Source organism: Equus przewalskii, chromosome 1 (assembly GCF_037783145.1).
Source record: "Equus przewalskii isolate Varuska chromosome 1, EquPr2, whole genome shotgun sequence".
NCBI lineage: Eukaryota > Metazoa > Chordata > Mammalia > Perissodactyla > Equidae > Equus > Equus przewalskii.
Window position 1 is genome coordinate 95,364,768 of NC_091831.1, and position 27,340 is coordinate 95,392,107.

The 27,340-nt window shown below is 49.0% G+C and overlaps 1 protein-coding gene across 6 annotated transcripts in view; it reads left to right on the plus strand.

Annotated features, from left to right (window-relative positions):
• NTRK3 (neurotrophic receptor tyrosine kinase 3) overlaps positions 1-27,340 on the plus strand; it is a 361,677-nt gene that overhangs the window by 261,143 nt on the left and 73,194 nt on the right. The window contains exons 13-14 of one of the 6 annotated variants that reach the window (XM_070618148.1): positions 274-408; positions 1,969-4,070. The exons of 4 other annotated variants lie outside the window; for them this stretch is intronic. In XM_070618148.1, the coding sequence (XP_070474249.1) occupies positions 274-408; positions 1,969-2,087 (254 nt within the window). In that variant the 3' untranslated portion in view covers positions 2,088-4,070. Of the gene's footprint in view, positions 1-273; positions 409-1,968; positions 4,071-27,340 lie in introns of those variants that run through there. One more of the 6 variants, XM_070618149.1, reaches the window with a different exon arrangement.

A 27,340-nucleotide genomic window follows, 5' to 3' on the forward strand; every position in this document is an offset into this window, starting at 1 on the left:
AAAGGGGGCATGGAGTTCATGGTGATGGCAAGTCTTTCTTCCCTGTCCCTTATACAGTTCTTTAATGACACTGTGCCATATTCAGCAGATAATGTATCTAGATTTTGTGCATAAAATAAACCAGGTGCCCCTACAAGGAAAGCAGGGTGGGTACAGAAGCTGGGAACACCTGGATCTCTGTGTCTGTGCACTTAAGAAGAATACTTCCCTACATTTTTGCGCTTGGGGCTCAATACTGACCATTAATTCCCCCATGTCTGCCTCTTCTGCCAGGGGTCTTTTCAAACATAGACAATCATGGGATATTAAACTTGAAGGACAATAGAGATCATCTAGTCCCATCAACTCACTATATATATGAGGAACCTGAGGTCCAGAGTGGGGAAGTGTCTTACCCAAGGTCACATGGTGAGTTACCTCCTTTGACGTCTTTGTATGCAGTACAGACCCCTCCCCCCACCAATGTTGATTCTTAAGATCTTAAGATCTCATTAAGTCTCCATAGGTCCCAGAAGACTGAGGGATGACTAGGCGCCCAGTGTGGGATTGGTACTAGAATCCCGTGTGTTAGAGGAGTCTTCCAGGGGAGGCGGCTTCACAGGGCCTAGGGGAGGGATGTGGGAGAAGCAAGAGAAGAGCCATGGGCTGGAGACAAACAATGGTGTCATGGACCTTCCAGGCAGGCTGCCCAGACCGAGGCCTTCCCTTCTGCCTCAGACCCAAGAGAACCCTTGTCCCAGGTTTCACAGGGAAATGATCACAGAAACGTCTCATCTGGAAATTGAGCCTCCCTCCAAACATAATGTCATAGACAAGCGAAGTTCCCTCTGTCTCCACAAATCTGACCCCGTTCCCTGAAGAGGGAGGGCTCCCAGCATCCAAGATGACTCCACTCTGCTTTGATCATAATATGTTTGGGAAAGGAGGAAAGTCTCAATGCAACCAGTTCAATCTCCCCCCATCACGTTTCCAACATCCAGCCGCCCATTATGCCCTCCACATGTCTACACATAGTTTTCATGAAACGATAGGCTTGCTCCTGTCTTGTCTGCACACTCACACACGTAAACAAACACACTCTTTACAGACATTATTTGACAGACATTATTTTGATCTGAGGTTGCTTGAGAAACCTCCTTCTGGAGATTTGATCAGGAACACTCACATCTCTGGATGTCCTAATTCAGTCCATCATGGTATGGCCAGAAAGGAGCTGAGTTATCATGGAAGCCCTCCTTGCTTGAGCCTGCCCATGGCCCAGTAGCCAACACCATTATTCCTCCAAGATAATTCCATTCCCTATAAGACTTAGAATTATGAGAAGGCTGAGTGATCAGCCATCATTTCCTAAACCTTCCACTGACCTGATGAAATGAGATGAAAAAGTGAAGGAGAAAGAGCTTATGTAGTTTTGGAAGTATAGCGCCCCTACCCCCGGTGTGGTCAAAGGTGGTCTACATGGTTCCAGCTCCTAGGATGAGAAATGGCCCTCTGGTATCCCTTAGGAATGTAAGAACAGAGAAAGCATTCTCCTCCTGCGCTATAGGCCCCCAGTGACCCTAGCAATTATGCAGACCCTTCTCTCACCTACCTATCGGCTCATCGTCAGGGGCTCCTCCCCCTTAGATGAGGCTGCTCCTCCTCTTGCATGACAATCCAAGGCCAAGCCCCCAAATGTTTTGCTTCCTTCCCTTCCTCGGTTCAGTGGAGGCCGCAGCAAAATGGAGTGTTTCCAGTTTCTCTGACCATGCCTGGTTTTAAGTTAATCCCCTCCTCCTATCCTTCCCTTTTGCTGAGAATACGTTTGGCTGTTTCCAATATATCCGTATCTGTATGGCCAGTTCTTCCCGCCTTTTAAGCTCCCTCTCTGCTTCCCCTCCTAGTTTTGATCTTCTTTGGGGGGTTTTGGTTTTTTACTTTATTTTGCTTTTTTCTGTTTTTCTGTTTTTTTGTTTTTGTTTTTTATAGGTTTCAGAGAAATTATGTTGAATCCAATAAGCCTTCCTGGACATTCCAAGCCTCTTAACCATGGCATCTATGTTGAGGATGTCAATGTTTATTTCAGCAAAGGACGTCATGGCTTTTAAAAACTCCTTTTAAGCCTCCTTGTTTTGATGTCACCCTGGTAGGCTGGGCCCTCTGAGAGGTTGGAAGCTCTAGGCGTTGTTCTCTTTGGATCCGGGGATGCTAAGTAGAAACTGCATGAGCCACCGGTGCCCCCGCACCCTTTAACACCACCAAGACGGGTGTTTTCCCCCATCGACCACCGGCAGGGTTGCCCTTTCCTGCCAATCATCACTGTGCTCCTTTTTTTTCTGGCCTCCGAGGCAGCCCCTGCCACCATCTTTAGAGCCAATAAAGAGAATTAAAAACCTGTGCAGCAGGAACCATCTTTTAAACACATTAGCCATTCTCTTGCTTTCCAAAAACGATCCAACCACTACAAGAAAGCCTGATGAAGTCCAGCCGTGCTCCGGCCTCACTTTCCCTGCTTGGAAGCGTGGGCTATCCCTAGGATACCAGGCTGTCCTCTTAGTGACCTCGTCGCCCTGCAACCTCCAGTGGGGAAGAGCAACTAAGCAGAGGTGGAGACGGCGCGGTGAGAGGAGGGGGAGCCAGGCCCAAGTATTGGCACCAGATTAGGTCTCAGAGGCAAGAATGGAAACCAATCATTTTCTATATTTTTTTTGGTGGAGAAAACCATACTTTTTTTGGACACACTTTCCCCCTCCTTCCTCTTCTCTCTGGAACGGCTCACAGTGAGTGTGACATTAGCAAACTCCTCGGAGAGGAGGATTTCTCCAGGCTCCTCCTTGGCCCCTAGATCTGCAGTTCCGACAAGCTTTGGCTGCAGGAGGTCTTGCCCGTGAATTGGCCATCCTACTAGGACTGCAAGGGACCGAGGGAATCAGGGACCAAGGCCCTTCCTGCTAGTCCATGATCCCGGGATTGGCTCTCTTCCCCCACTTTCACTTATTCTTGACTCTGAGAATTTTCGGAACCCAGTGGAATCACCATTTCAAGCCCAAGATGAACTGAAGGGGAAGAGAAGTAAAAATGGCCTCCTCCAGCCCCTCTCATGGCACCAGTGGAAGTGTCCTCCTGTTCTCTGGTCAATATATGTGTTTACTTTGCTTGCTTTGACTCATGCCTTACTCCATGGCCACCCTCTCCCAAAGAGGGGCTTTGTTTCCCCCAGTTTCAACTTGATCCTCTGGGGAGAGGGGAGGGGATGACGGAACCTTGCTTCTATAGGAAAGGCCTAGTTGTAGCACCTGAACCTCTCCCAGATTTGCTGCCACATTGGCTGAGTGGACCTCGGGCCTGAGCCCCGCTCCGCCCACCCGTGGTGCCTCCATTGTGGGGTTGTGGGAAATCAGCACAGGCTGCCCCCTTGATGGTGGAGAGCGTGGAGCGCAGGGCCTCCCATGGGGAGCTCTTAGGACAAAATGGGGGTGGTTTTAACCCACTAAGTTTTGAGGTGGCAATGCACAGCAATAGATCACAGATTCTCTGCCTTTGGTTAATTTACATGGGAGTTAAGACTCCCCGTTCAAATTTTCCTTCCTGGGTTCCGTGGATGGTGATTTTTCATGTCGGGTTCCCAGGTTGATTCTACAGGTGCTCCATGGGTTTAAAAACACGAAGCTTTCCAAGTTCTTGCCCCATATCTGGGGTGGCCTCCCAGGCACCTGAGTGTCCAGAGTATCACACTGGGATTCAGGTTTTCCCCAGGCCTCGAGGTGTGTGTTTATCTGGCCCCTCCAGGTCCCCGCCATCCTGCTCCCCATTGCTTCATGTCAGGCTCTTCCCCATCGTGTCCTGCCCACCCCTTGGCCGAGGGCCTCCTCCCGAGTGTGGCTTTAAGGAGTAAGCTTGAGGATGATGTTTTTTAATTATTGTAAATCATTACCTCATTTCCAGCCTCCCAGGCTCCATCCATCCCAGCATCTTTTATTCTGTCATTTTCCTCACCTTGTGCTATGACAATGGGGCGTTGTGTTTCCACAGAGACTTATAGGAGTGTTCAGTGTATAGTTTCTTAATAAACACTTTATTTTCTAATGAAACGACTGGATCAGACCTCTTATTTGGCAATTTTGCAAAAAATATTAAAGATATAGAAATTCCAGACTCCCCACATTTCTTTTTTCCTAGTTCAGTTACTCTTTTAAAGAAGTTTCCTAGCTCAGTCCTGTTCACAAAGGTGTTTACAATATGTTCCATTGAGACCCCTCCAGATAGGTCAAAGCCATACAGTGAACTGTTTCCTCATCTTACTGAGGAAGAATTCGAGGCCCAGAGAGGTTGAATGGTTCACCCAGGGTCACATAGCACAAGAGGCAGAAGCAAGATTCAAGCATGACTCCTCCAGACACAACTCAGGCCACTGAGACCCTCGCCTCTTTGGTGGCTGGGGGGCTGTTCTGTTGTCAGGGCAGCCGAGGCTTACAGAGATGCTGCCTTCAGAACTGATGTATAAGGGGTCTGGGAGTGGGATGGGGCATCCTTTATCTTTGGTGCATCAGCAAGCCAGTGGGATTCTCCCTCAGATGGAGTGGTTTCCTACCTTCTCTGTGGATCTTGGGAAGTGACCTTGCCAGAGATCTCTGGGCTCACAGGCCAACGTGCTGACCATTCAGAGACACACCCTATACACACCCACATCCACAAATACACGCACACATACACACTCAGGTGCACCAGACTCTCATGGCAGGTCTCATGTGGGCTGCCAGCAGGGAGGAGGCAAAAGGGTCCTGGAGTCCTACTGAGAATAGGATGCTGAGATGAGCTGGCACGTCTGTCTGCACTGGGGTCCTGGGCCCTGACAGCTGGAAGGGTTGAAATGCCTTCCTTAACTTTCTTTTAGGAGGCAGGGACGTGGGAGACTTGAGCGACAGTGGAGGTCGGGGGCTGGGGAGGGTTCCTGGGTGCATCCGGATCCTCCACTGGGGCTCAGCAGGCTTTGCTGGAGCTTGCTTACTTTGGGATAGAGGTGAGACAAGCCGGGTGGGCGAACTCAAGGTGGAAGTCCAACAGGGAGCTGTCAGGAACTTTTTCTACTTACTCTCACTTACTAAATCTCCCATTTAAGACTAGTTTGGGTTGAGCCCCTGCCCACCCCAAATGCAAGCTCCTCTCCTCTAGAGTGGCCTGGGTAGGGGTTGCCCCAGCTCTGCATCCTCCAGTTATCAATGGTTCCAGGGTTGGAAGAGGGATGCCCCAAGGGTTGGGACTGTCCTTGGCACCATGCGGATACATAGGTTCAAGGAAAATTTTTATTTTTAATAAGAGAGAGGTTTGAGTTTTGCTTTGTTCTGATGCCTAGGGGCTGTTGATGCCGGAGAGAAGAGGCAATGATCAGAAATGGCCCCTGAGAAGATGGTAGGGAAAAGCCCCGTTGCTCAGGAGGAGGGGCTGGCACCAGCCACGTGGAAGGAGAGCTCTCCGGATGTGGCAGGGGCAAGCGGAAGAGATGGGTGTTTAGAGATTGAGGGACAAGGAAGTGAGGGAGTTCTTCTGGTGGCTTCTATTTTGCCTGCAAACACAAGACCTTGAGCTGCAAGTGAAGAGATCTGAGGGGGGTTGAGAAGGTCCTATGGCAGAGGGCAGGGAATCATGGGGAAGTTGCCCAGGCAGAAGGAGGACCCGGCTGGGACAGGAGAGCTATGTTTAGTGTCCAGGACTCTGTTTTCTGTTTTCCTGCTGAGCCCTGAAGTCTGGTGGCCTTTACCCCAATATCAGAGCCCCTGTGATGGTCAGAGCTGGCACAGGGTAGACCTGGAGAGTTGACCTCAGCCCGGAAGCGTGTGGCCTGCACCGGCTTTGCCCAGGGATGCTCAGGGCCCAGCAAGACCTGCAGCTCCCTGACCTTCGGGGTTTGGAGCAGTGCAAACAGGATTTCACAGCATCCTCCTTGGACTCTGGCTTCCATTCTGGTCCTGCAGCACAGGTTCCCAGCTGATGCAGGCCGTGAATCCTATGTGCTTGCCTGGTGCTCTCTGGATCTTCATTCTGGAGGGGGTAGTTGAGGGCCGCTGGCTCTGAACCCTAGTCCCTGAAGCCTGGAGAGGGGGGAACTCACTGTGCCCTTAAGATTGTGTAGGACCATGGTGAAACCAGATGAGGCCTTCCAAGGACAAGCTCTAGAAAGGCCCTGACTCTCTCACTAGGTTTCGTGGCCGGATCCTGGAATTGGTTGCCAAGCACCAAAGCCCGGGTCCACCTGTGGAGCATGAATAAGAATCATTAGGTCGAACTTATGAAGCACCTACTCAGAACCAGGCACGGTCACCTACGAGGAAGCCGAGACTCAGAAAGAGTCAGTAAGTGCCTGGGGCTTTCATAGCTGTGACCACCAGAACCAGGACTGACACAAGGTCTCCTTGACCTCGGACTGCTCTTGGCTGCTCTGCTCCTCCCCCACGCCAGCCCATCTTCTGCTGCTGGGGGACTGCAGCCCCAGGGGCTCCATGATCACTGTGCCCCCTACCCCCTCTCCCGAGATGAAGAAGTCTTTCAGGGGTCTCTGGGTCTAGATGCCATCCCTAAATTTCTTCTGGAACCACCTGAACAGGGTGATTTTAAGGACTCCCAGAAAACGTCTGCAATGTCCTTCCTTCACCCGTTCTAGCATTTAGTGACCCCGGATGCCTGAAAGTGTGTGGTTGGTCTTAGGTCAAAGATTATTCCCCTGGTTTGCATACGGTGAGATTCCCAAACAGACAGTGGGGCGTCTTTGATGTCAGGGAGGACTTGGATGAGACACGCCTGATCCTCAGTACAGTCGGGGAGGCTGTCCCAGTCCAGGCAAGTGTGAGCAGTTTCAGACAGGAAGGTCGTGGCTCCCCCATCACATTTGAACTTTCTTCACCCTGCCTCAAAGACCTCCTGTGTGTGGGAGCTCAGCCCTATGCTTCGCACCCAAGAGAGGAACAGATGCTAAGCAGGTTCAGTTTGTTACCCAAGAAGCTGGCCTCGGGGCTGCCCTGTCTCTCCCCTCTTGTCTGGGAATTCCTTTCTGCAGCCAAGCTCCCAGCAGCCACATGCTCCCCTCCACCTCCCTGGCCACAGGTGTGAGCTCAGCACAGAGGGTATGCGCTGTGACACGTCCCCTGGCTCAGCCCTGTTCCCACAGGTCAAGCCCAGGCCTGAGCAGAGCCTGAGGCATCTCAGAGACAGCAGTGAGGCGCTAGGGAGGGTGTGATGCTTTGGAGAAAGCACGGCGGGGGCAGATCAATAGGGGCGACTTCATTGTTGTGTGGTTTCCTGAACCGAGGCCGATGCGGATTAGGCAGAGGGCCTTGTTCCCTCAGCGTTTACTGACTCTGAGCTCCGGCTAGACTCAGGCGTTGCTGCCAGAGTGACTCTGAAAGGAAGAGCAAAACGAGGGGAGCAGTGAGCGAGGCGTGGGGGCGGGGGGACCTGCTGCTCTGAGGCTCCTCCAGGAAGGAAGGACAGTGGGAAAACTCCTTGGTGTGACAGTGGAGCGGATGATGGGGGAGCGAGGAGGGTGGGGGCAACGAGGAGCCCGGCTTGCACCCGGATTGTCCAGCGAGACCTGGGCCTCTACCCGCCTCCTGTTTCTCCCAGCTCTGCCCCGCCCACCACACTCCTACTCTAACACCGGTTGCTGTGGGCGGAGCTGCCTGCAGCCTCCAGTTTCCTTGGGTTACCCGGTTCTACATTTTGCCTTTAGAAATTCTGTTACCACCCCCTGCACTTCCCACCTCCCGAGAAAACCTCCGCCTGCATCTCACAATGTATTCCTGAGCTAAATAAGACTCCCTCTTCAACCGGACCAGAGCCCAAAAGGGAGTTGAAGGAGATGTACGTGCTGGCAAGAGATGAGGTCCCCTGTCTGCTTTTTTGGAGATTTGGAAATTCCAGCAGGATTCTGAGGCCCATTTGGGTAGGATTTTAAGCTCAACTCCTCCTGCTCCGTGGGTAAAACTTTCATAAAGTGACCCCCAGTTTCCCCTTGGGATTAAAGCTCTGCTTGCTCTGGGAGATTTGTGCCTGGGGGATAAAGTCTAAGACTCCACTGCATTTTGTCCCTCTCCATCAGGACACTCTCCCCTCCTGTCACGAAATACCTGCATGTGTACCTGAGAGGGCTAGATCTTCTTTCCCCACCACCTCTGACTTCCAGGGGGCTGTGAGTGCATTGCTCAACTGTTCTGCGTGCTCTGGGCTGGGGGATGGTGGGAACTTGGGAAAATGAAGATGCTGGAGTTGGTCTTTGGGGCATGCTGGCTCCTTCAAAAGAGAGAAACAGGCGAGTGAGGCCGGAGGATCTCTGAGAAACACGGACCCCACAGGGACATAGAGGATGCTGATGGCTCAGATTCTGTGTCAAAGGGCTCAAGACCAGGTCTGTGTGGGTCAATTTGGGGAAAGAATTTGGAACTATTTGGAGTAGAGAGAAAGGCAGAGTTACTGAATTCCCAGGGAACAGACAGAGGTAGAGAAATCCCAGCTGAGAGCCTTGGTGAGACTTGCAAGCCTAGAAAACAGGAGATGGATGCACTTCCTACACCGTACCAGAGGCAGCCCTCACAGTCTGAGGATCACAATGTTTTCCCATGATCCCTTGCAAGCTGCTCAAGGACTCTCTGATGTAGATGAACCTGATTTCGATTTGGCTGAGGGTAGAGAGATGGGCATGTGGCATAAGACAAGAAAAATGGAGCATGGCTTTTCTGAGAGGCAAAGACACTGAGCAATTCTTACTTCACCCCTTAAGTCATGTCTGAGAGTTTGGAGGGCTAGTCAACCCTCCCTGCTTTGAAGACAAGGGAGTGAGGCTGCCCAAAGTATGTATTCCAGGGTTGCAGTCTCTGGCTTGTGGCTTCATCAAAGTTTAAAGGACAGAGCATCATGTCAGCTCAGAAAACCCCACCAAGCCTGACTTTGGTAAGTAATGCTCAAGGCCTTGACAGCTAACCATGACGACTTGTCTTTGTGGTTCTCTTTTTCTCTGGTTTCTGCTGCCCATGTGCTGTTACCGTGGTAGCAAAATGAAGTCTGGTTCTGCCTTTGGGGACCTCACTGGAGCAGTTGGCCTATTTCCCTTAAAAATACACAGCCTTCCCTCCTTTGTCCCCAAGTTCATTCTGCAGTGATAAGGGCAACCACCTATCCCCGGCAATGTGATTTCATTGCTGTCAAATACGGCCTGATGATACTTCTTTTACAGAGCTCTGAAATGCCACCTACTCTCTTACTCTGAAGCTCATGCCAGCTCTGCTCTGTTTTGGTCCCTGTGCTGTTGTCTTAGAATTGCATCATAACGTTCTTTACTCTGCAAGGCTTGCAACAGCCTTTGGCCAAATGTCATGCGATCCTTAACCCCCAAATGGACTTCTCAGGGAAAGAGAGAGTGTGGGCTTGTGGGGAGGGTTCAGAGGTGCCATTAGAGGAATGATGTCTGTCTAGAGCATCTGGGACACGGTCCTTATCAGCTGCACAGGCCAAGCGAAATATTTACTTTACACAGCCAGCTTCTTGAGGGTGTCAGGAGCACGTGACGTGGAGAGTCCTTGAGAGGGTTTAGACTCCGTGCCACAGGAGACCCCTGGACCTACAAAGGCTCTTTCACTTCCAGTCTTTCTCAGCACTGGCCAGACAAGCAGTCTCCAAGACCCGCCCTCCTGCTGCCAAAGTCAAGAAGGACAAGTCCTAAGGTTTCTGTTCCATGGGCCGACCAATGCTGATGCCTCTCCCAGGGCCCTCCTACAAACAATCTCAGCGAGAAGGAAAATTCCATAGTACAGGCTTGGTGCTAACTAAGTCTAGCCTGTGTATTACGTATACATCAAAGTGTCAGCACTCCCTTGCCGTTAGTTCTGAAAGAAAACTCACATGCCAGAGAGCCTTAGAGGAGGTCTCAAAGCAATTTTTGTTAGGAGCATTAGTCTCTGAAAACTCTGCTTGGCCGAGAGGGCATGGCTGGGATCCGTGACTCTCTCTGGTTGTCCCATCTAAGGGCCACAGCTCTGGACTGAAGCCTGTTACTTCAGAGGGAGCCAGGGGCAGGGCCAGCCTGTGAGATCTTGAGTCTGTTTTTTCCCACAGTCAGTGAGGAGCAGAGGAGACACCACCAATATAGAACATATTCTGAGAATGTCCTTCCTGGGAGAATTGAGATTCTGAGTCCGTGTTTGAATGACTCATGGAATTGCTCAATTTTTATGGCTGTCAATTTGGCATTTCTTGGTACCATAATAGGCAATTGCTGCATAGTACCCCTGAAACCAATGGCCAATCTGGTCTTTAAGAAGACCAGAATAACCCCACTGCACATTTTCAGGCTGAGATCTTTGGCCATCTTAGTAATTTTATTGGGTCAACTACTTGACCAACTGTTGTCCCACATGAATTGCTCAGTTTTCTGGGCAAAGCATTAGTTTCTGCAATATGATTCTCTCAATTTGAATCCCCACCTTGCTGAGAAACCTTTTCTCTCACTCCAGTTATTAGATAAATGACATCTTGAGGATCAAGTGCTCGCCTTTTCTTTGCCTACAGCCATGCTTCCCTTTAGTCTTATGAGATGCTAAGAGCCCATCAAATAACTCTAGAAGATGTTGCATGGTATAGCCACCTCTTGTAGATTCACAATGCACGCTAGGATATTAAAAGCTCTGAAAAGTCCTGCTCTAAATAAGCCTTTTCATCCTACCACTTTCCAAATCTAATTGAATATAGAATGCTCTTCACTTGATACCTATTAATAGACTTATACACACACTTTAGGAAACACTGGGTTATGGTGCGGCCAGAAGCTTTTTTAAAGAAGAACCAAGTAGAATGTGTTGATCAGCCTCTGACCTTCTTATGTCAAGATGAACAAGCTCACCCTGACACCTTTGCCACTGTAGGTTCAGTCCCCCGCTTCTGCCCTCTGCGTTGCACAGAGGCAGGAATGATTCTAGAAGCTGTTGGGTAGGTACTCTTGTGAAGAGCAGGAAACCTTCACTGTGATGTCTCAGAAGAAAATGGTAAGTCGTTTCACATAAGAGCTTAAGACTTCAGCACCAAAGCTGGCCACCCTGCCGGGCTGGTGGAGGTGACGTCATCTAGTGGTAGCCACAGGAAGGAAGACCTGGAGCCCAGGCTCAGCCCTACCACTAGCAAAATGATGTGGGGTAAGTTGCCTTCCCTTGTTCCACATTTGGTTCTGAGCTTGCTGTTCCTCAGGTAAAAGACCCTACCTAGACTGGTGTCCCAAATGTCATGTCCTCATGAGTCACTATTGCCTCCTAGCGGGGGCATCTTTTGGTTCATGGGTCCGTCTCTCTCTGCTGAGTGTCTTGGTGTACCGCATGGGAAGAGCGACCTTTGCCCCCTCCTGAAGGGCTAGGAGGCTTGACAGCAAGGGGAGGATGAGACTGACAGCCATCCCTTCTGGATGGGGGTTAGTGAATTTCTTTGGATGAGGAAGGAAGCGATGCTCGGGGGTTAACAGACCCTCTCTGTCACAGTTGGACAGGCCCAAGCGGGAGTTCTCGGCGAGATTTTCCGACTTTGATCTCAAGAAGGCAGCTCTGCCTAACAAATAGTCCGAAATGTCAAAGAATAAATGTTAAAGCTTGAGGGGTCATTCTCCTGGGAGTTGCCAGGGCTGGCTAGGGAGGGAGAGGAGGAGGGAGAGAGGGACACAGCAGAATCCTTCACATAAAGATTCCGACTTGGTTTTGTGATATTTAAGAAAAAAGAAAACTCTGAATTATTTATAGCACAGAAGATGGAAGCAGGCTGTAGAGAAGTGGCCGGGCTTAAGATGGTAGTTCACGTTCCGTTATTTAGCTGTCTCAGCCTTGAACTGGTGAAACTGTTCTTGTTGGTGACATGCTATTGACCTCTCCTTGAGTTACCCGTTATTACTATTACTATTATTATTTTAATGAAGAAAATTCATGTCCTTGGATATGGGATTTAGAGTTAGGAGGCAATTCCTAGAAATGACTGTTGCAAAGAGCAGGAGCTCTCTCTTTCTCTTAAAGGGTCTCCAGAAGGTCCTTTACCATTTCTTTCCACCGCCATCAGCTTCTAGCCTGTGCCTCTTCAAACAAAGATTCAGGGGACCCCTGCTCTGGTATGGGTGGGAAGCATCTTGGTTTTGGCCTGACCACCAATTGGTCATGTTGATCTGGGAAAGTGGACATTATCTCTAAGTTGTTCTGTTTGAAAAATGGAGGCCATTGTCATATGCCTTTTCGTCATCTGAATGATGCCATGTGTTCAAACACCTCAGTACCTAGCTGGGTGTGAGAAGGGGAGAGAAAACAGCATCCATGTTATGTGAGGGGTGAGTAAGGAAGTAAAGAAGTTGAAAAGGGGAAAATCAGAAGTGATGGACGGATTGGTGTCCAAGCGAGAAGAAATGGCGTCTTTCATCTATCTGTTTATTTTGGCCAGTGATGTTGTTTAGATGTTAAAAAAAAAAGTGCTTCTTGTTGATAATCTCATCCAGATTCTGTAGCCTGGGTAATCGAAATCCACTGATAATCTCAAGATTGCAGTTAAATTTAAAATTACAAGCCTCAGAGGCTCTCCCTTCCCTCTCCATAAATAGTGTGAACCTGCTCTCAGCCACTCTCCCTCTAACTGTTTTTGCACACCCTTCACACTCTCAGAGATGGAACCAATTTTTGGACAGTCTGGGGGTGTTAAGGTGAGGCTAGTGCAAATCAGATTATTGGTAAACCTTCAGACAGGCACTAGTATATTTAGGACGTATTGCTTTTATTGAAAATATTAGTACTTTTGCTTTTTTCACCAGACTTGTTTTTTTCCACCTCAAAGAACCTAGAGAACATTTTGCAGTTAAAATGTCACAGTGACACTCTTGTTATAAAACTCTGAAAATGTACTTATTTTTACTCTTGGTAACTTACTCTCAGAAAAGCCTTCCAAATATTTTTCTTCCACTTCCTACTTTTGGTGACGTAGAAATGCAGCCAGCCTTGCTGCTCTGGGGCAGTGGTTCTCAAACTTTTTGGCTTCGGGGCCCCTGTACACTCTTAAAAATTATGAAGATACCCCCCAAGATCTTTTGCTTATGTGGGTTATATTCATCTATATTTACCATCATTGAAATTAGAACTGAGAAACACCTAAAAACACAAGCACATACACACATTCTATCATGGCATCAGAGTAATGATCATCAGAGGTCAGGAAGCCACTGGAAAACCTCCATATATACCTGTGAGAGAACGAGAATGAAAGAATGCATAGACCATCTTAGTGTTCCTAGGGCAACAGTTCCGACAGGTGGGTCTCCTGATAGGGTCTGGGGCCTGCGAGAGGCCTCTGGACCACATTTTGAGACCTGCTACTCTAGGGAAAACTGAGGCACAAGCAGATTCTGAAATCAAGTCTGCGTCCCCTTGGTGACAGTGAATGGCACCAGTCATGCACTTTAATCCAAGTGTTGGGCTCCACCAGAACCCCATTTCCTCAGGCCTACATCATCAGCTGCCCCGAGAGTGCCAACGCAAACCCAACTGCATGTAGCCGTGTATACTCGGTTCCTAGGAATGTGGGAAATATACAAGAAGGAATTCATCTATTATAAAGAAAACTGAATCATGGATGTTTGCTTGCTCTGGAGAAGGAACGTGGATATGATGTAGCAGTAAACCTTTTAGGCTGATTGAAGAGACTCAGCATGAATAGGGTTTGCAAAATCCCTTTGGTGAAAGCAGGAGGAATGGGTAGCAGGGGGATGAAGAGAATTTACCATCAGCACCTTGCAGGTCAGAAGTCCCGTCACGTGCATCATAGTCCTCACTGTGCATCATATTTGGATTTTTCTAAGAAACATGTGGGGCTCAGCAGTGTTCTACCCATCCCATAAGAGTGTCTATTTATGTTTAGAGACCCTGGCCCCTCCCTCATTCTCCTAACCTGGGTAGCATTTGTAGAGGAAGATTGGACTACGAAATGCGTAATGTCTTAGGGGCACTCCTCTGGTTAACTCTGTGCTCATATCAGGCAGAGGGATCTGTCTGATTGTGGAATCCTAGGTGTACGACAGTATTCCTGCCTCCTATCATTTTTACCTTCATTTTACCTAGATTTATCGTTTATACTCCGAGGATCGAGAACTGCCCTCGGCTTGTTCTTAGGACCTTTTTGTCACCCGTGTTTCACAATCCTCACCAGGAGAATAGGGTCTTTCAAGAATGCCTCTGAGATCACGAGCAGATGTTGGTTCATTGATTCACCCTTCAAACAGTTGTTGAGCATCTGCTCTATGCTGTGCACTCTGCCGCTAAGGGAAGCGGTTGTATTTCCTGCTCTCATAGAGCTTCATAGTCTAGTGCAGTGGTTCTCAACTGGGGATTACTTGTGCCCCAGGGGACATGTGTGGAGACATTTTTGGTTGACACAACTGAGGGTAGATGTCACTGACAGCCTCCACAATAGAGTTATCTGGCCCAAAATGTCAATAGTGCCAAAGTTTGAGAAACCCAGTCTAGTGGGAATACAGACAGGTTTACCTTAGCCTTGGGCAAGAGGGACCCCATAATTTTCAGGGTCCTTCTTCAGCTGCCAGGAGCCCAAGGGCCATGGGAAGTGACCAACTGGAACCTGGGCCCTACCCACTTTTAGAGCGTTTCAGTTGCCTAAACCAGAATTCCTTACCAAGATGGCTCTTAGCCCACCTCCATGAGATGTGCAGGTCTCTCGGTTGGTCTGTTCTCCTAAGGATGGGTTGTACTGCAGGCATGTGCACTGCTAAGCCTGAGGGTTGGCCAAGGGGCTACTGATGTGGGGCAGAGGGGAGTGTGAGCATGGGGTGGTTCAGGCTGGGTGTGCACGTACCTGTGCACAAGGCTCCTTTTGCTGTGGGATGGAGAAGGGGAGCAGGCGGGGGCCAGCTCTCTGGCACTGAATGTCCCAACTCACAACTCCAAGGAGCCTGAGATGTCCCAGTCCATACCTGGCCCTTCATATCATTCTGAAACTGTATTTAACAGGATAGGAGAGGATGTACCTTATTTAATAGGGTGAGTTAGCTTGAATTATGTCTTCCAAATCTGCAGACAAGTGAGATGTGGGCTTCTAATTATTCTCTTGTCCCAGGTCCTGCCAATGTAAGGGACAGGCCTGGTGTGGACAAGTGAGTAATTATGAAGCAATATGATGAAATTATGCACAAGGTAGGCATAGAAGAAGGGTGCTTAGTTCTTAATTGTAGTTCTTAAAAATACTGAATCATGACATCTGTTTGCAGCTGTATAAATAGAAATGGCAGTTCAGGGAACCCCACCATCAGGATGCTCAGTTAAGACTTTCAATGTTCCATCATTTAGAGAGATGTCAGTCTCCTTGAGCCTTGGGAGGCCTGATTTCATTGCCACAGCTAAATACCGTGGTCCTTTGGCCACTGTGGGCTGCCTGAGGCTGGCATTCTTCCTGCTGGACCATCTTCATACCGGGCAGGGCTCATATAGTGTCGTGGCCTTGTCAGGTTGCCGTGGAGACTGATCTTGAGGTCTCCAAAATTGATTGGTATTTATTGGGGATCTGCAGTTTTCTGGATGCTGTGACCAGCATTATATACAGAGGGAGATGGGCTGCGCCCTCCCCTCCGCCATTTGTAGACTATTGGGAGGATATTTTTCTGTAACAGAGATGTAAAGACCCTGGAGAAATTGAATGGAAAGGATTTTTTCTTCTTCTTCTTCTAATAACAATGTGGTTTTTTCTGATTACAAAAGTAATTTATATTCACAGTAGAAAATTCATCGAAATACAGAAAAGCACACAAACACATAAATTATCCACCATCCCATCACCCAGAGACAACACTGTTAACATTTTAGCTTTCTGCCTTCTAATCTTTTTTATGTACTTATTTAATTATTTAACAGAATCAAATCATGCTTTGTGCACATGCACACACACATTATTTTGCTACTTGCTTTTTTAGAAGATTGTTCGCATGTGCCGTTTAACTAATCTTTGCAATATTAAAAATTTTTGTATAGGTAATATATTCACATGGTTCAAAAATACACACACACAAAGACTTTTACACCAACGTTCATAGCGATACTTTTTGAAATAGCTAGAAAGTAGAAACAACCCAAATGTCTATCAACTGATGAATGGGTAAACAAAATGTGGTCTATCCATACCATGGAATACTACTCAGCAATAAAAAGGAACGAAGTACTGATCCATGCTACAAAATGAATGAAGATCAGAAACGATATGCTAAGGGAAAGAAGCTAGACACTAAAGATCCCATTTTCTATAATGCCATTTGTACAAAATGTCCAGAAGAGGTAAATCTATAGAGATAAAAAGTAGATTAGTGGTTGCCTAGGGCTGGGTTGGGAATGGGGATTGTCCGTAAATGGACCCAAGAGAACTTATTGGGGTGATGAAGAAAATGTTCTAAAATTGGATTATGGTGATGGTTGCACCACTCGGTAGATTTATTAAAAATCATTGAATTGTGCATTAAAATGGGTGAATTTTTTGGCATGTAAATAATACCTCAATAGAGTTTATATATATATATAATAAATATATATGTAAAATAAAGTTTATATATGTAAACTTTATTGAGGTATTATTTGCCTCAATTATATATATATGTATGTATATATATGTGAATTCTCCTTACATCTGTCCCTTATCTGCTGGTTCTTCCTACCACCACTACCATCACCACACAGGTCACCACTGTCATTGTGTCCTTATGAATTACATCTAAACAAATTATGTTTAAACAAATGTGAATATACGTTCTTATTTTCCCTCCCTTTGCACATTTAAAACTGGACCACACATAGTATTCTGCTTTTGTTGTGAATAACAGAGCAGGTCTTTCAGTACTTTTGGTAGTTAAGCTGAATGAGGGAGATGGCTGAGTGGCAGCCCCCACCAGAGGTGCTGTGTGTCGCTGCATCGCTGCCTTGTGGCCCACTGCAGACTCCCCTGGGCATTTCGGGATTCCGGGAGAAGGTATGCAGTGGGCTGTCCTTATAGAGAGCTGACTTCTTGTACCTGAGGGCTAATTTAGGGCAAGCCATCTCCTTCTGGAACATGACGGCTTCAGAGCTCAGGATGCAGAGTTGGTGCGTGTAGGAGCCATTGCCTTTTCCCAGGTGACTTCCGAGTGCTTCCAACATCCCCACAGTGCTCCTCTCCAAAAGCCTCCTCGGCCCGAGCTTTGCTACGTTTTCGGGTTGGGGCTTCTGAACTGCACAGTCCAGAAATGTTAATGGGATTCTGAGTGAAGCCTCTAATCTCACATGTCCTACAGATGGCTAGCCAAGCATGGCACCTTGACTTTCTCAAGGTCAGAGTGAGGGTTAGGAGGCAGTACCCATGCATCCTGACCTCCCGCCCTGGCCTTTCAGCAGGTGGCCTCCTGGGAACATATTGAGTGGGGCATGACAGTAGAAATCGAAGCTGGCTATAAAAAAAGGCCACAGACAATTGAGAGCGAGACATTCCAGCCAACCCAGTGATCTGGGCTTCAGGCAGAAGGGGCCGTAACTGGAGAGAAGTCAACCAGCTGGAGCGGATTCAAGGAAATAGCAGCAGGAAAGATAAGGGGCAGAGACTGATCATGAGATTGTTTAAATCTGCAGCTTTTGAGGCCAAGCGGTAGCCATGTTTTCTCTGTTGCAGCTCTCAATGGTGACAGCAAAGCTCATGCTGGAGCTCCAACGTGTCTCTTCCTGTTTTTCTAAAAGGGCCCTTAGCATCCTTCTGGGGTGGACATGGGACAGAAGCTGACCAGGAGGAGACATGTACCCTCCTCTCTTCTGAGTTCCTGGGCTCTTGTCTGCTGGAAATGAGGTCCTGGGGAAGGGAAGGTGCGTGGACAGCACAGCAGACGATACTGAAAGAACCCAAACATGGGGGGGACAGACGAGTGTAAGGTGGTAACTTTAAGGATCAAGATCTGGTGGCAACAGGGAAGGAAGGACAAACTGAGCCTGGGAGGAGCATGGAAGTCGAGACCAATGAGTGCAATTAGGTTTGTGTCACTTCCTGCAGCCCGAGCAAGCTGTTCGTTGGTCATCTGTTAGAGGTGGCTGCCAAGATGCCATGTGTATTCCAGGATCCCTGGGTGCTGGCTCTTCCTATCTGCCAGGCTGAGGGAGGGACAATGGATGCCAGCCCTGGAAGCCCACTCAGGCATGTGTGGTCCACCATATGAGACTCTTTGGCAACCTCCTGGAAGCCAGGGTAGCTGGGAATCAAGGAAGGCCAGGAGGGGAAGGAACTCCCAGAGACTGCCCTTCTCCCTCTTTGCAATGGGATTGCAAAGAAGCAGTTGTAGGCGATTGGAGCAGGAGTTAGCTACTGATGGCCAGGCAGAAGGGAGGCCTGGTGCCCTCCTCAACTTCCCAGTATCCATTCATTGCTTATTCTATCTAGCCATGCCCTTGGCAGGATGTCCCCCAGCTCAGGAAGCAGGGGCTCTCAGAAGGCGTGGTGCATACCCAGGAATCAGCCCTGCCTCTGCAGCCCCTTCAGACCTGGCTTGCTTCCTGCCTACCTGACTTCCCTCCCCCTCCCTAGTTCCTGCCACAGCTGGTGTGCTGATCTGCAAATCTGCTAATGCTACACTGCCCAGCACAGTGGGTGCTTGATAAATAGTTGTTCATTTTTCAAAAGTTATTAACTAAGGCATTAATTAAATGCTCCTTTCCTTTTAAAGATCTCTCAGGAAGGAGTGCATACAGTTCCCCTGGAAGTCCACACTTATAACTAACTGAGGATTTTTATGCCTCCGTGGCACACATTCTCTTAATGACGTTCACTGATTTAATAAGTATCTAAACTTAATGCAAAGCGCAGGGCTACGCATCAGGGTTACAAAGATGATTCACGTTGGTTGCTGCTTCATAGGGACATGGCTGCGCACAAGGAAGTCATACACAACATTGTGATAAGTATCTGTACATTCTGGGCTTCCTAGAATTCCAGAATCCTGATCATATCTATGTCTGACAAGAAAAGTGAGCACCCCAGTCATGGGCAAGATAGCTAATGATGCAAGATAGCTAATGATGAGAGACTCAGCTAAGCTTTGGTCAGTCTGTGAAGGACTTGAGAAGCACCTGTGTTGAATGAGAACTAAGAAAAAGCTGTTGGGTTTGGGCATCAGGAGGCCACCATGACTTTGTGACAGATGGGTTGGGGAGGGAAGTGGAAAGGGTGTAAAGGCTTGAGAAATGAGCTGAAGACTGGAAGGTGGCATGAATAGGTAAAGCACCTCTCAATGAGTCTGGTGATGAAGGGGACATGGGAGAAATTTCCAGGGGAGATAGGAGCAAGGAATGCTTTTTATTAGGATGAGGTGGGAAGGAGAGATTTATAGTATTGAACAGAGGGAAATACTAGTTGGGACAACATCCAAGAAGTGAATGGAAAAAAACCTGAAGACGAAAGCTTGGGTGGAGGGGTTAACCGTGGAAAGAAAGAACTATCAGTTCATCTAAGACAGAGGGGAAGATAAAAATGAGGCAAGCAGAATGGAAGAGAAAGGAAATTGAGGGAATTTCTTTTGATTTCCTTAGCAAAGTAGAAAACAAAGTCATCAAGAATGAGTCAGCTCACAGTGAGGGAGTTTTTCTGTAGTCCCCTTGGAAGGAAGTCCTGGGTCAGTCTTGTTTGGGAAGGGAACCCAGATACTGATAGACTTTCAGTCATAAAGGAAGGAAAATACTGTCTATTTCCATCACTGTGAGTTTTGGTTGAACTCAATTTCTCTGTACATTTGATTTTGGCTGCATCATAGCCAAATTTGGGGTTTGCTCTTCACATCACCAAGTGGGATGCAGCTGGGGAAACACAGCAGGCAAACTCGTGCATCCTCAGTTTCCCACCATGCTGAGAATTCAACTAGGCAGCCATGGCAGAATATGCTGGCCCTATACAAGGACGCCCACCAGGTGTCCCAGAGATTGAGTGGGGTTCCACACCTGGCCTCCTCCTAGCCATTACCCTCGAAGAGGTTCATGGAGCCCACCTAATAGCAATGTTGAAAGTTCAGGACTTTCCAGTTGATGAAATGGCCCTTGTTTGTGTCAGTGGTTTAAGGAGTTAATGCCGTGATCAAGGCCCAGTGTGAGTGTAAGGCCTCAGGTTGAGGAGAAGGTGGGTTCCCAAGGTTCTGATTTTCAATAACTTTGGTATTCTTGTGTTTACTGGTAGAATCTATGCTCAGATGACTGTAGTCTTCAGCTCAATATTAATTCAGAGCTATGATTGCCCTCCTGCTGAGCGCTGCCCTGGTTTAGTAACCAGCACGTGTGCCTTAGTTTCAACATCCAGTTCTGCTGAAGCTGCAGCCACCTCAGCTGGTGCTGAATCTCCAGTCCTCACTCGATGTTTTCAGTCACAGGAGCCTATGGAATAATGATAAAACCCTCTGAGGCAGTCACACATCTATTCAACGAATGGGTGTTGAGCTGCTGGGGTACAGTTCTGATGGAGACACAAGGAGCCCCAGCTCTCGTGGAGCTGGCATCCCACTGGGGAGACCAGATGATAAACAGACAAATAAGTCAGCAAGACAATTATCCGATGGCAGTAGTGCTATGCATGAAAATTAAAACGATGTCCTGTGATAGAAGTGACGCTTCGCAGTTAAATGGTTGGAGAGCAAGCATTCGGGGACAGGTGGTGGCTACTGTTAGGGCTTTAAGGCGGCACCGAGCTTGGAATGTATGAGAAGAGAAGGACAGGCAGTGGGGTAGAGCACTGAGGGTGGAGTGGGGGGATGGAGGAGGGGCTGGTGATGGGCTCAGAGGGCAGACTGGATCAGATCCTATGGGCAATGATAAAGCAAGTCTGGCTTTCTTTCTAAACTCAGACTTGAACTAGAGGAGAGACATCCAGTTTCCCACTTCGCTTTTTATTAAAGATGACCCCAGCTGGCTGACCATGTTCCAGAGTGGGGGATGAGGGATGGGAGTGAGGTGGGGGAGAAGAGAAGCTCAGTGAAGAGACCATTGCCCAGGTAAGAGAGCGTCGTGGCTTGGACGAGGATGGCTGCAGCAGGATGGGAAGAAGTGGATCTACTGGGGATGTGGACAGATTTGAGAGGTGTTTGGAGGCTGCAGTCAACAGGATTTATCGATGGGCTTGGTGGCACTGCGGGAAAGAGCCATCAAGGAAAATTGGTGGACTAGGGGCTTGCAGCACTGAGTGAGTGGGAATACCATTTACCACACAGGGAGGCCCAGGGGGCGGGGGCAGGTGCAGGGGTAAGAAGTGAGAGTCCTCTTCTGGCTGTGCTTCCTGTGAAAGCCCACTAGACACCAAGCAGAGATGGCAGGTGGGGATCTGGACAATGAGGAGGATTTCACAAGCCAGAGGGCAGCTGAGCATCCTTCAGGGGAAGTTATTGGAGCCCCACCCCACATAGTCATGCCACCTCATCTCTCCAAGGAGGCCCGGGGACAGGGGAGGCTGAGGTGGTCTCACTCTTCTTGTGAAAACTTCCGAGTTCCTGCTTTCCCTTGGGTGGGTGAGTTTCCAAAATGTCTTAGCATCTACATGAACCGCTGCTCTTCATCCCCAGCATGTGGCATGTGCCCTGTGTTCAGTGTTTTATGCTCAGAACATCACTCAAATGCAGAGTTTGTGTGTAGAGCGTGGCTTTTGCTCTAGTTTTGATGTTACATGGAAAAGTTATATTGTTGCAACACAAATGACCAAATAGTCAATCTTGGCCATTTCTGTTCCTAAAAGTCCTCCATCCACCCTGTCCACAGGCCACTTCCACGCTCCCAGGCTCCCCTTTTGCCTCTCTCAAGCTCTCCTCGCTCATCTCCTCCCCGAGAAATACAGTCACCACATGTCAACGTCCAGAGCAATTTGGTTCTTTCCTCACTCAGCGCTGAGCCAGCTTTTGCATCTGCACTGACTAATTAACGTGCCCTGCTAAGCCAGGGACCGTCTGCTTCAGGTCCAACCCCCAGCAGCGTGGAGAGCTAGCGGGAACTTAAAATGTCTGTCTTCTTTCATAGTCACTGAGAGGCCACAGAAACAGAAGGAGACTTATTTCTCGCTTATATGAAGTATGTCACCCCTCCTGAAAGGACAGAATGACAACAGTCGGATGAGATGTAACCATTTATTTCCTCTGTGTTAACCTCATAGCAGCACAGCCACTCCCATCGGCCGAGAGCCCCCTATCTTCCAGGTGCCATGCTGGCTGCTTTCAACATATGATCTCACTTAATCTTACAACGATACCATGGTATAGGTGTTGTTAGTAGCCCATTTCATAGATGAGGAAGTTGAGGCTCCAAAAGGTGACACAGCTAGTGGCAGCAGAGCTTGGGTTTGAGTCAAGGCCAACCTTTTTTTTTTTTTTTTAAGATTTTATTTTTTCCTTTTTCTCCCCAAAGCCCCCCAGTACATAGTTGTATATTCTTCGTTGTGGGTCCTTCTAGTTGTGGCATGTGGGACGCTGCCTCAGCGTGGTTTGATGAGCATGCCATGTCCGCACCCAGGATTCGAACCAATGAAACACTGGGCCGCCTGCAGTGGAGCGCGCGAACTTAACCACTCGGCCACGGGGCCAGCCCCAAGGCCAACCTCTTAATGATGCCACACAACCTTCCACAAGGAGGGTGCCGACTGCACAAATGGACCCTCTGTGAGAGTGTGGTCATCATGACCATGAAGATCTTGATGGTGATGATGATGAAAGCTGACATTTAATGATGCTTGCCTAATTTACTTTTCTAAGTATTTTATACACACGAACACATCTATACAAAAACACCTCTCTGAGGTGGGTACTATTATTGTTACATCCTATTTTACAGAGAAAGAAACCAAGGACCAGAGAAATTAGGTAATTTTCCCAAGATCACAGAGCAAAATGATTGGTATAGGCTGAGTTTGATCCCAGGTGGTCTGGTCCCATAAGTCACGTTGAGCAGGGTTGGCCAGAGCCGAGCAGGTTGGACAAGGAAGCAATGAAACCCACTTCTCTGCCCTGGCAGTGGGAGATTTCTAGGCACAGCCAGAGAATGAGGTGGGGTGATCAGAGCAAGGCCGGCTTTCCTGGGTGGCTCTCCTCTAAACAACCTCCCCACCCCTGATGAAAAACAGAGTGGCATAGTCTTTAAGTCTGGAGTAAGCTGAAACACCTTATCAGTCATTTATATTGCTATTGTTGATGAATGACGGAATTAGAATATTCTCCATCTGACTTGTGGGAAAGTCATTTTTATCTATATTTTCATATTTATACACGAAGGAATCGGGGCTCAGAGAGAGTAGATAGTTTCCCCCCCATCAGCAGTCTTCTGGGACCCTCAAGGCTCAGTTAGATGCCCCTTCCGGGTGCCGCTGGGTCCTCTCCTTAGCCCACAGGGTGCTCATCGCACTGTATTGGCATTGCCCAGTGACTCGTCTGTCTTCTGCTCTAGACCAGTGGGCCCCTGGAGGCCCAGCAGCGTCTCTTGTCCCCTCTGTGTCCCCAGCCCATAGCCCAGTTCCTGACACTCACTGTAACTTTAATGCCTGTTGGTTGAATATATCACAGATTGAAGGAGTATGTGGCCCCTCAGCAAGTAATGGGGAGAATCTGGCTGGGTGCCCTAGTTTCCATCACTATCGAAATGACCATTTTTGTTGAACTGGCCTCTTTTCTGTCCAGGACCACCACCATGCAGGGGCCTGGGGTGGCTGTCCCTGCCAGCTAGGTTTGGAGCAAAGGTTACTTACAAACTCTGTTGTGGGTGGACATTTTCCAGCTCTCTCTTAGCCAGGACCCGGACAGAGAGCCACTCACCCGCTAATGTACCATTCAGCCACTCCAAAGGCTCCATATGCCAATGTAACTGCTCCTCCAAGTCATCTCCACCTACTGGGAGCTTATCATGTGCTGCCCGCTGCCCTCTGGCTTCCCTGTTCCCTACTGTGTCCCCAGATCTCCTGACCCTCGTAGGAGACAGCAGATGACAAACAGCCTCCGTAAGCCAGGCAGAGGGCCCTGCTTGAAGGCCAATGGCCTGGAGCAGTCAGAGTTCTTTGTAGCTGTAAGTGGCAGGCAGAGGCTTCTGCAGACAATTCCTGCTTTTGGTGGGCAGGGGCAGTGGGTGCGTTCTTAGAGGAGAAAGGACTTTCGAGTCTGTGCTTGTCTCTGCATCCATAGATGCCAAGGCAAGTGAGCGTTTGTGAGGCAGCCCAGACTGAGCGATCCTGGATAAGAGAGCAGACATGAATCTTACAACTAGTGCTCACTAGACGCCTGCCACTGTGCTAAGAGGTTTACAGACAAATATTATCTCTTTTACTTACAAACATCTGAGGTGGGTCACACTTATCAGAAGAGACATCATCTCAGAGAGGTCAAGTAAGATGCCCAGTATCACACAGCCAGTCAATAGCAGAGCTGGGTGTGTCTAATGCCAGCATCGAGCCTTTAACCACCATGCCATCAGAAGTGCCTCTCCACTCCCTGCCCTTCCCACTCCCACAGGACCAGAAAACAGCACTGGCTCGTGGTTTCTTTTCCCCAGCACACTCCTGGGAAATCTATGGCTAAAGATTGCACATGAGAAATGAAAGGACTTATAAAAAAAATCAGACCCCTTGAGATCACCGTGCCTGTCAGGGAACTTATAAATGCACTTTTAGGTGGTTTTATTTATTAATCCGTTTATTTCTAACATCCACTAAACGAAAACAGAACAGACAGCACACCAGGCTTAGAGCATGACATAGCTTTTCACACATGTGAAATCAGTAATCATGGACATGCACAACACACTCCACTTACCAACCCCTGCTCTGATAGAAACTTCTTTTGGGGGGAGGTCTCTTCATTTCAATGAGACATTTATCAAGTGGTTTTGCTCTGTTGCAGATAACATTTTTTTTCCCCCATGACTGGTCTTCAATCCAAATATTTAATTCCTTCCTGATTTTATAACCTGGATATCCTAAATCATTCTGCCTGAGTCATGACCTGGAGTAACTGGAGATTCACATATGTGTGACCCAAAATCTCACAGATATGGAAAAGTTAAACAGGATGACATCCACGTGTAACTGACACAAGACACATTTGCAGGAGGAGGCCATAGCTGCCTGGTCGTTCAGCTTCTGTACTTTTTGTGCTGAAAATGGGAAAATGGGTAAGTTCCCAGAGACAGAACACAGAGGCAAAGGGCCAGGTTATAGGGTAACAGAGCTGGTGTGGGAAATGGCTTATCTCTCATAGTTCTTTTGGCTGCAATTCCCAGGGCCAGGAGGGGCTGTGCAAAGAGAACTGTGCTCCAAGGCTGTCCTCTCTGACAGCTGGCAGGAGAGACACAGCATCTGAGGCCTGTGGGCCCTGCTTGAGCCGTGCACCCTGGAGGCTCAAGGAGCCCTTCACACCTACCTGGGGAGCCTGTAATGAAGATCTATTTCAGAGACAAAGAAAGCATGCGCGCGACACACACACACACACTCACAATGAAAAGGTCAGACAGGACCAGAGCAGCTGCAGAAAGCAGTAATGAGCAGGCCAGCAATGAAGGCCAATAACCCACATGGAGAAGGAGCAGGTGGGTGAGGGGGTTAGGAAGAGCTGGTTCTCAGAGAAGGAGTGGAGAAAGGGGTGGTAAGGATCAGGAGAGGGAGGCCGCAGAGGCCTCTTGTGAAGACGGCCACAGCAGACAGACAGTGTGTAGACGTCACCACATCAAGCAACAATCTCTTTTGAAAAACCAGAGGGGAGGAGTCCCCAAGGCCGGCGGGAGGGGGAATTGGGGTCCACCTGCAGGGGATGGGAGCATGGCTTCTTGGGGGGGCTCCTGAGTACGTCTTCTGTGGATTCCTGAGGCTGATGCCCCAGAGGCCCCATCTTGATGTGTTGGGGGCCACCCAAGGATGTCCAGGCTAACAACGAGAGGTGGCCAGTTGTCACCAACACAGGTCTATGATATTCAATGAGGTCTTCTCTCCTCACCTGATTTTCCACTGACAGTCCTGACAGCCACTTGACCCCCCAACTTGTGGGATCTTCCAAAGGATTGGTAAGACAGAAATAACATTGACATCGTTCAAAGCCCAAACTTCTATGTGGCTCCATTTCTTTGGGCACCAGAACTAGAAACAATGGTCTTCCTATCCAAGGCACCACACAAGTGTTTGCTGATGACTTCAGCCAGTGCCAGAGATAGCAAACTAGAGACTTGGTGAACTTGAATCGACCTCATCTGAGCTGCCAGGCCCACGGAGGGGTTCCAGGGGTCAGATAGGGGCGCCCAGAACTCCACCAGTTGTGGCTTTTTCTCCGGTTTTTGCAGAATTATAAGGTAGGGGGATGTTCAGGAGACAGGCCAGGAAACCACCGACCAGTGCGTTTAACATCTGGTCTGGGGGAACTCTTGGAAGTCAGCTCAGAGGATGTGGTGGGGAAACACCTGGCAGAGCGAGCGGGCTTCGACAGGGGAGGCTCCGATCCGGGATGGCGGAGGCCGTGCGGAACGAATCAGCTGGCCGCACCGAGCTCGGGCTGCCCACGGCAAGGGCCTGATGGCCGAGGACCCACCGGCTCCAGCCTCTGACCTTGAACCCCATCAGATACAGAGCTGAAGAGAGTGAGGACCAGAGCCAGAGGCTTAGAGAGGCTCGCCTGGGGAGGGGGGCGAGGAGGCCTGGCGGATGCCTTAGCTCGGGGAGTGGGAGCTGGAAATGGGAACATCCCTCTTGGAAGGGACCCAGCGGTGGACTCCCTGGGCCCCTCGACAGCCTCCGCAGTCTGTGGAGGCCGGCTTCAGGGGTCTCCCACAGAGTCCGGTCAAGTGGATGTACAAACACTGAGGTCAGGCAAAGGGAGACGTGGCCGGGATGAATGGGAGCGGGGGGCGGGGCACGCGTTGAACCCACAGCAGAGAGCACTTTGTGCCAACGGAACTGCAAAGGAAGCATGTGCAGCTGAGCTGAGTCGGGAGGAGTAAGGGAGCTGGGGCCTCCCGGGCGGGGAGAGGATGTGCGGACTAGCAGGTGAGCTTTATCACCACCCCTCAGCACAGCTCGGGGAAGACAGGAAGCTACGCTCTGGGTGGGTGACCAGAGCAGCCACAGACGTGTCTCCTTCCGCCCCCGGGGGCAAAAGCCGTTTCTCGGAGGGCATCAGCATGTCCTAGAAGATCCGAATTATGTCCCAGTTTAAGCCCTGAGCAAAGAAGGGGAAAGAAGAGTCTTTCTTGAAGAAAGACCCTCAGGGTTAAGGGCCCCACGTGGGGATATCGGTTTGTAAATTCTCGTGGACAGGGTGTCCTGCCTTCCTTTTCCTTCAGAACCACAGCTCCCCTTCTCTCTGGGGCTTCCT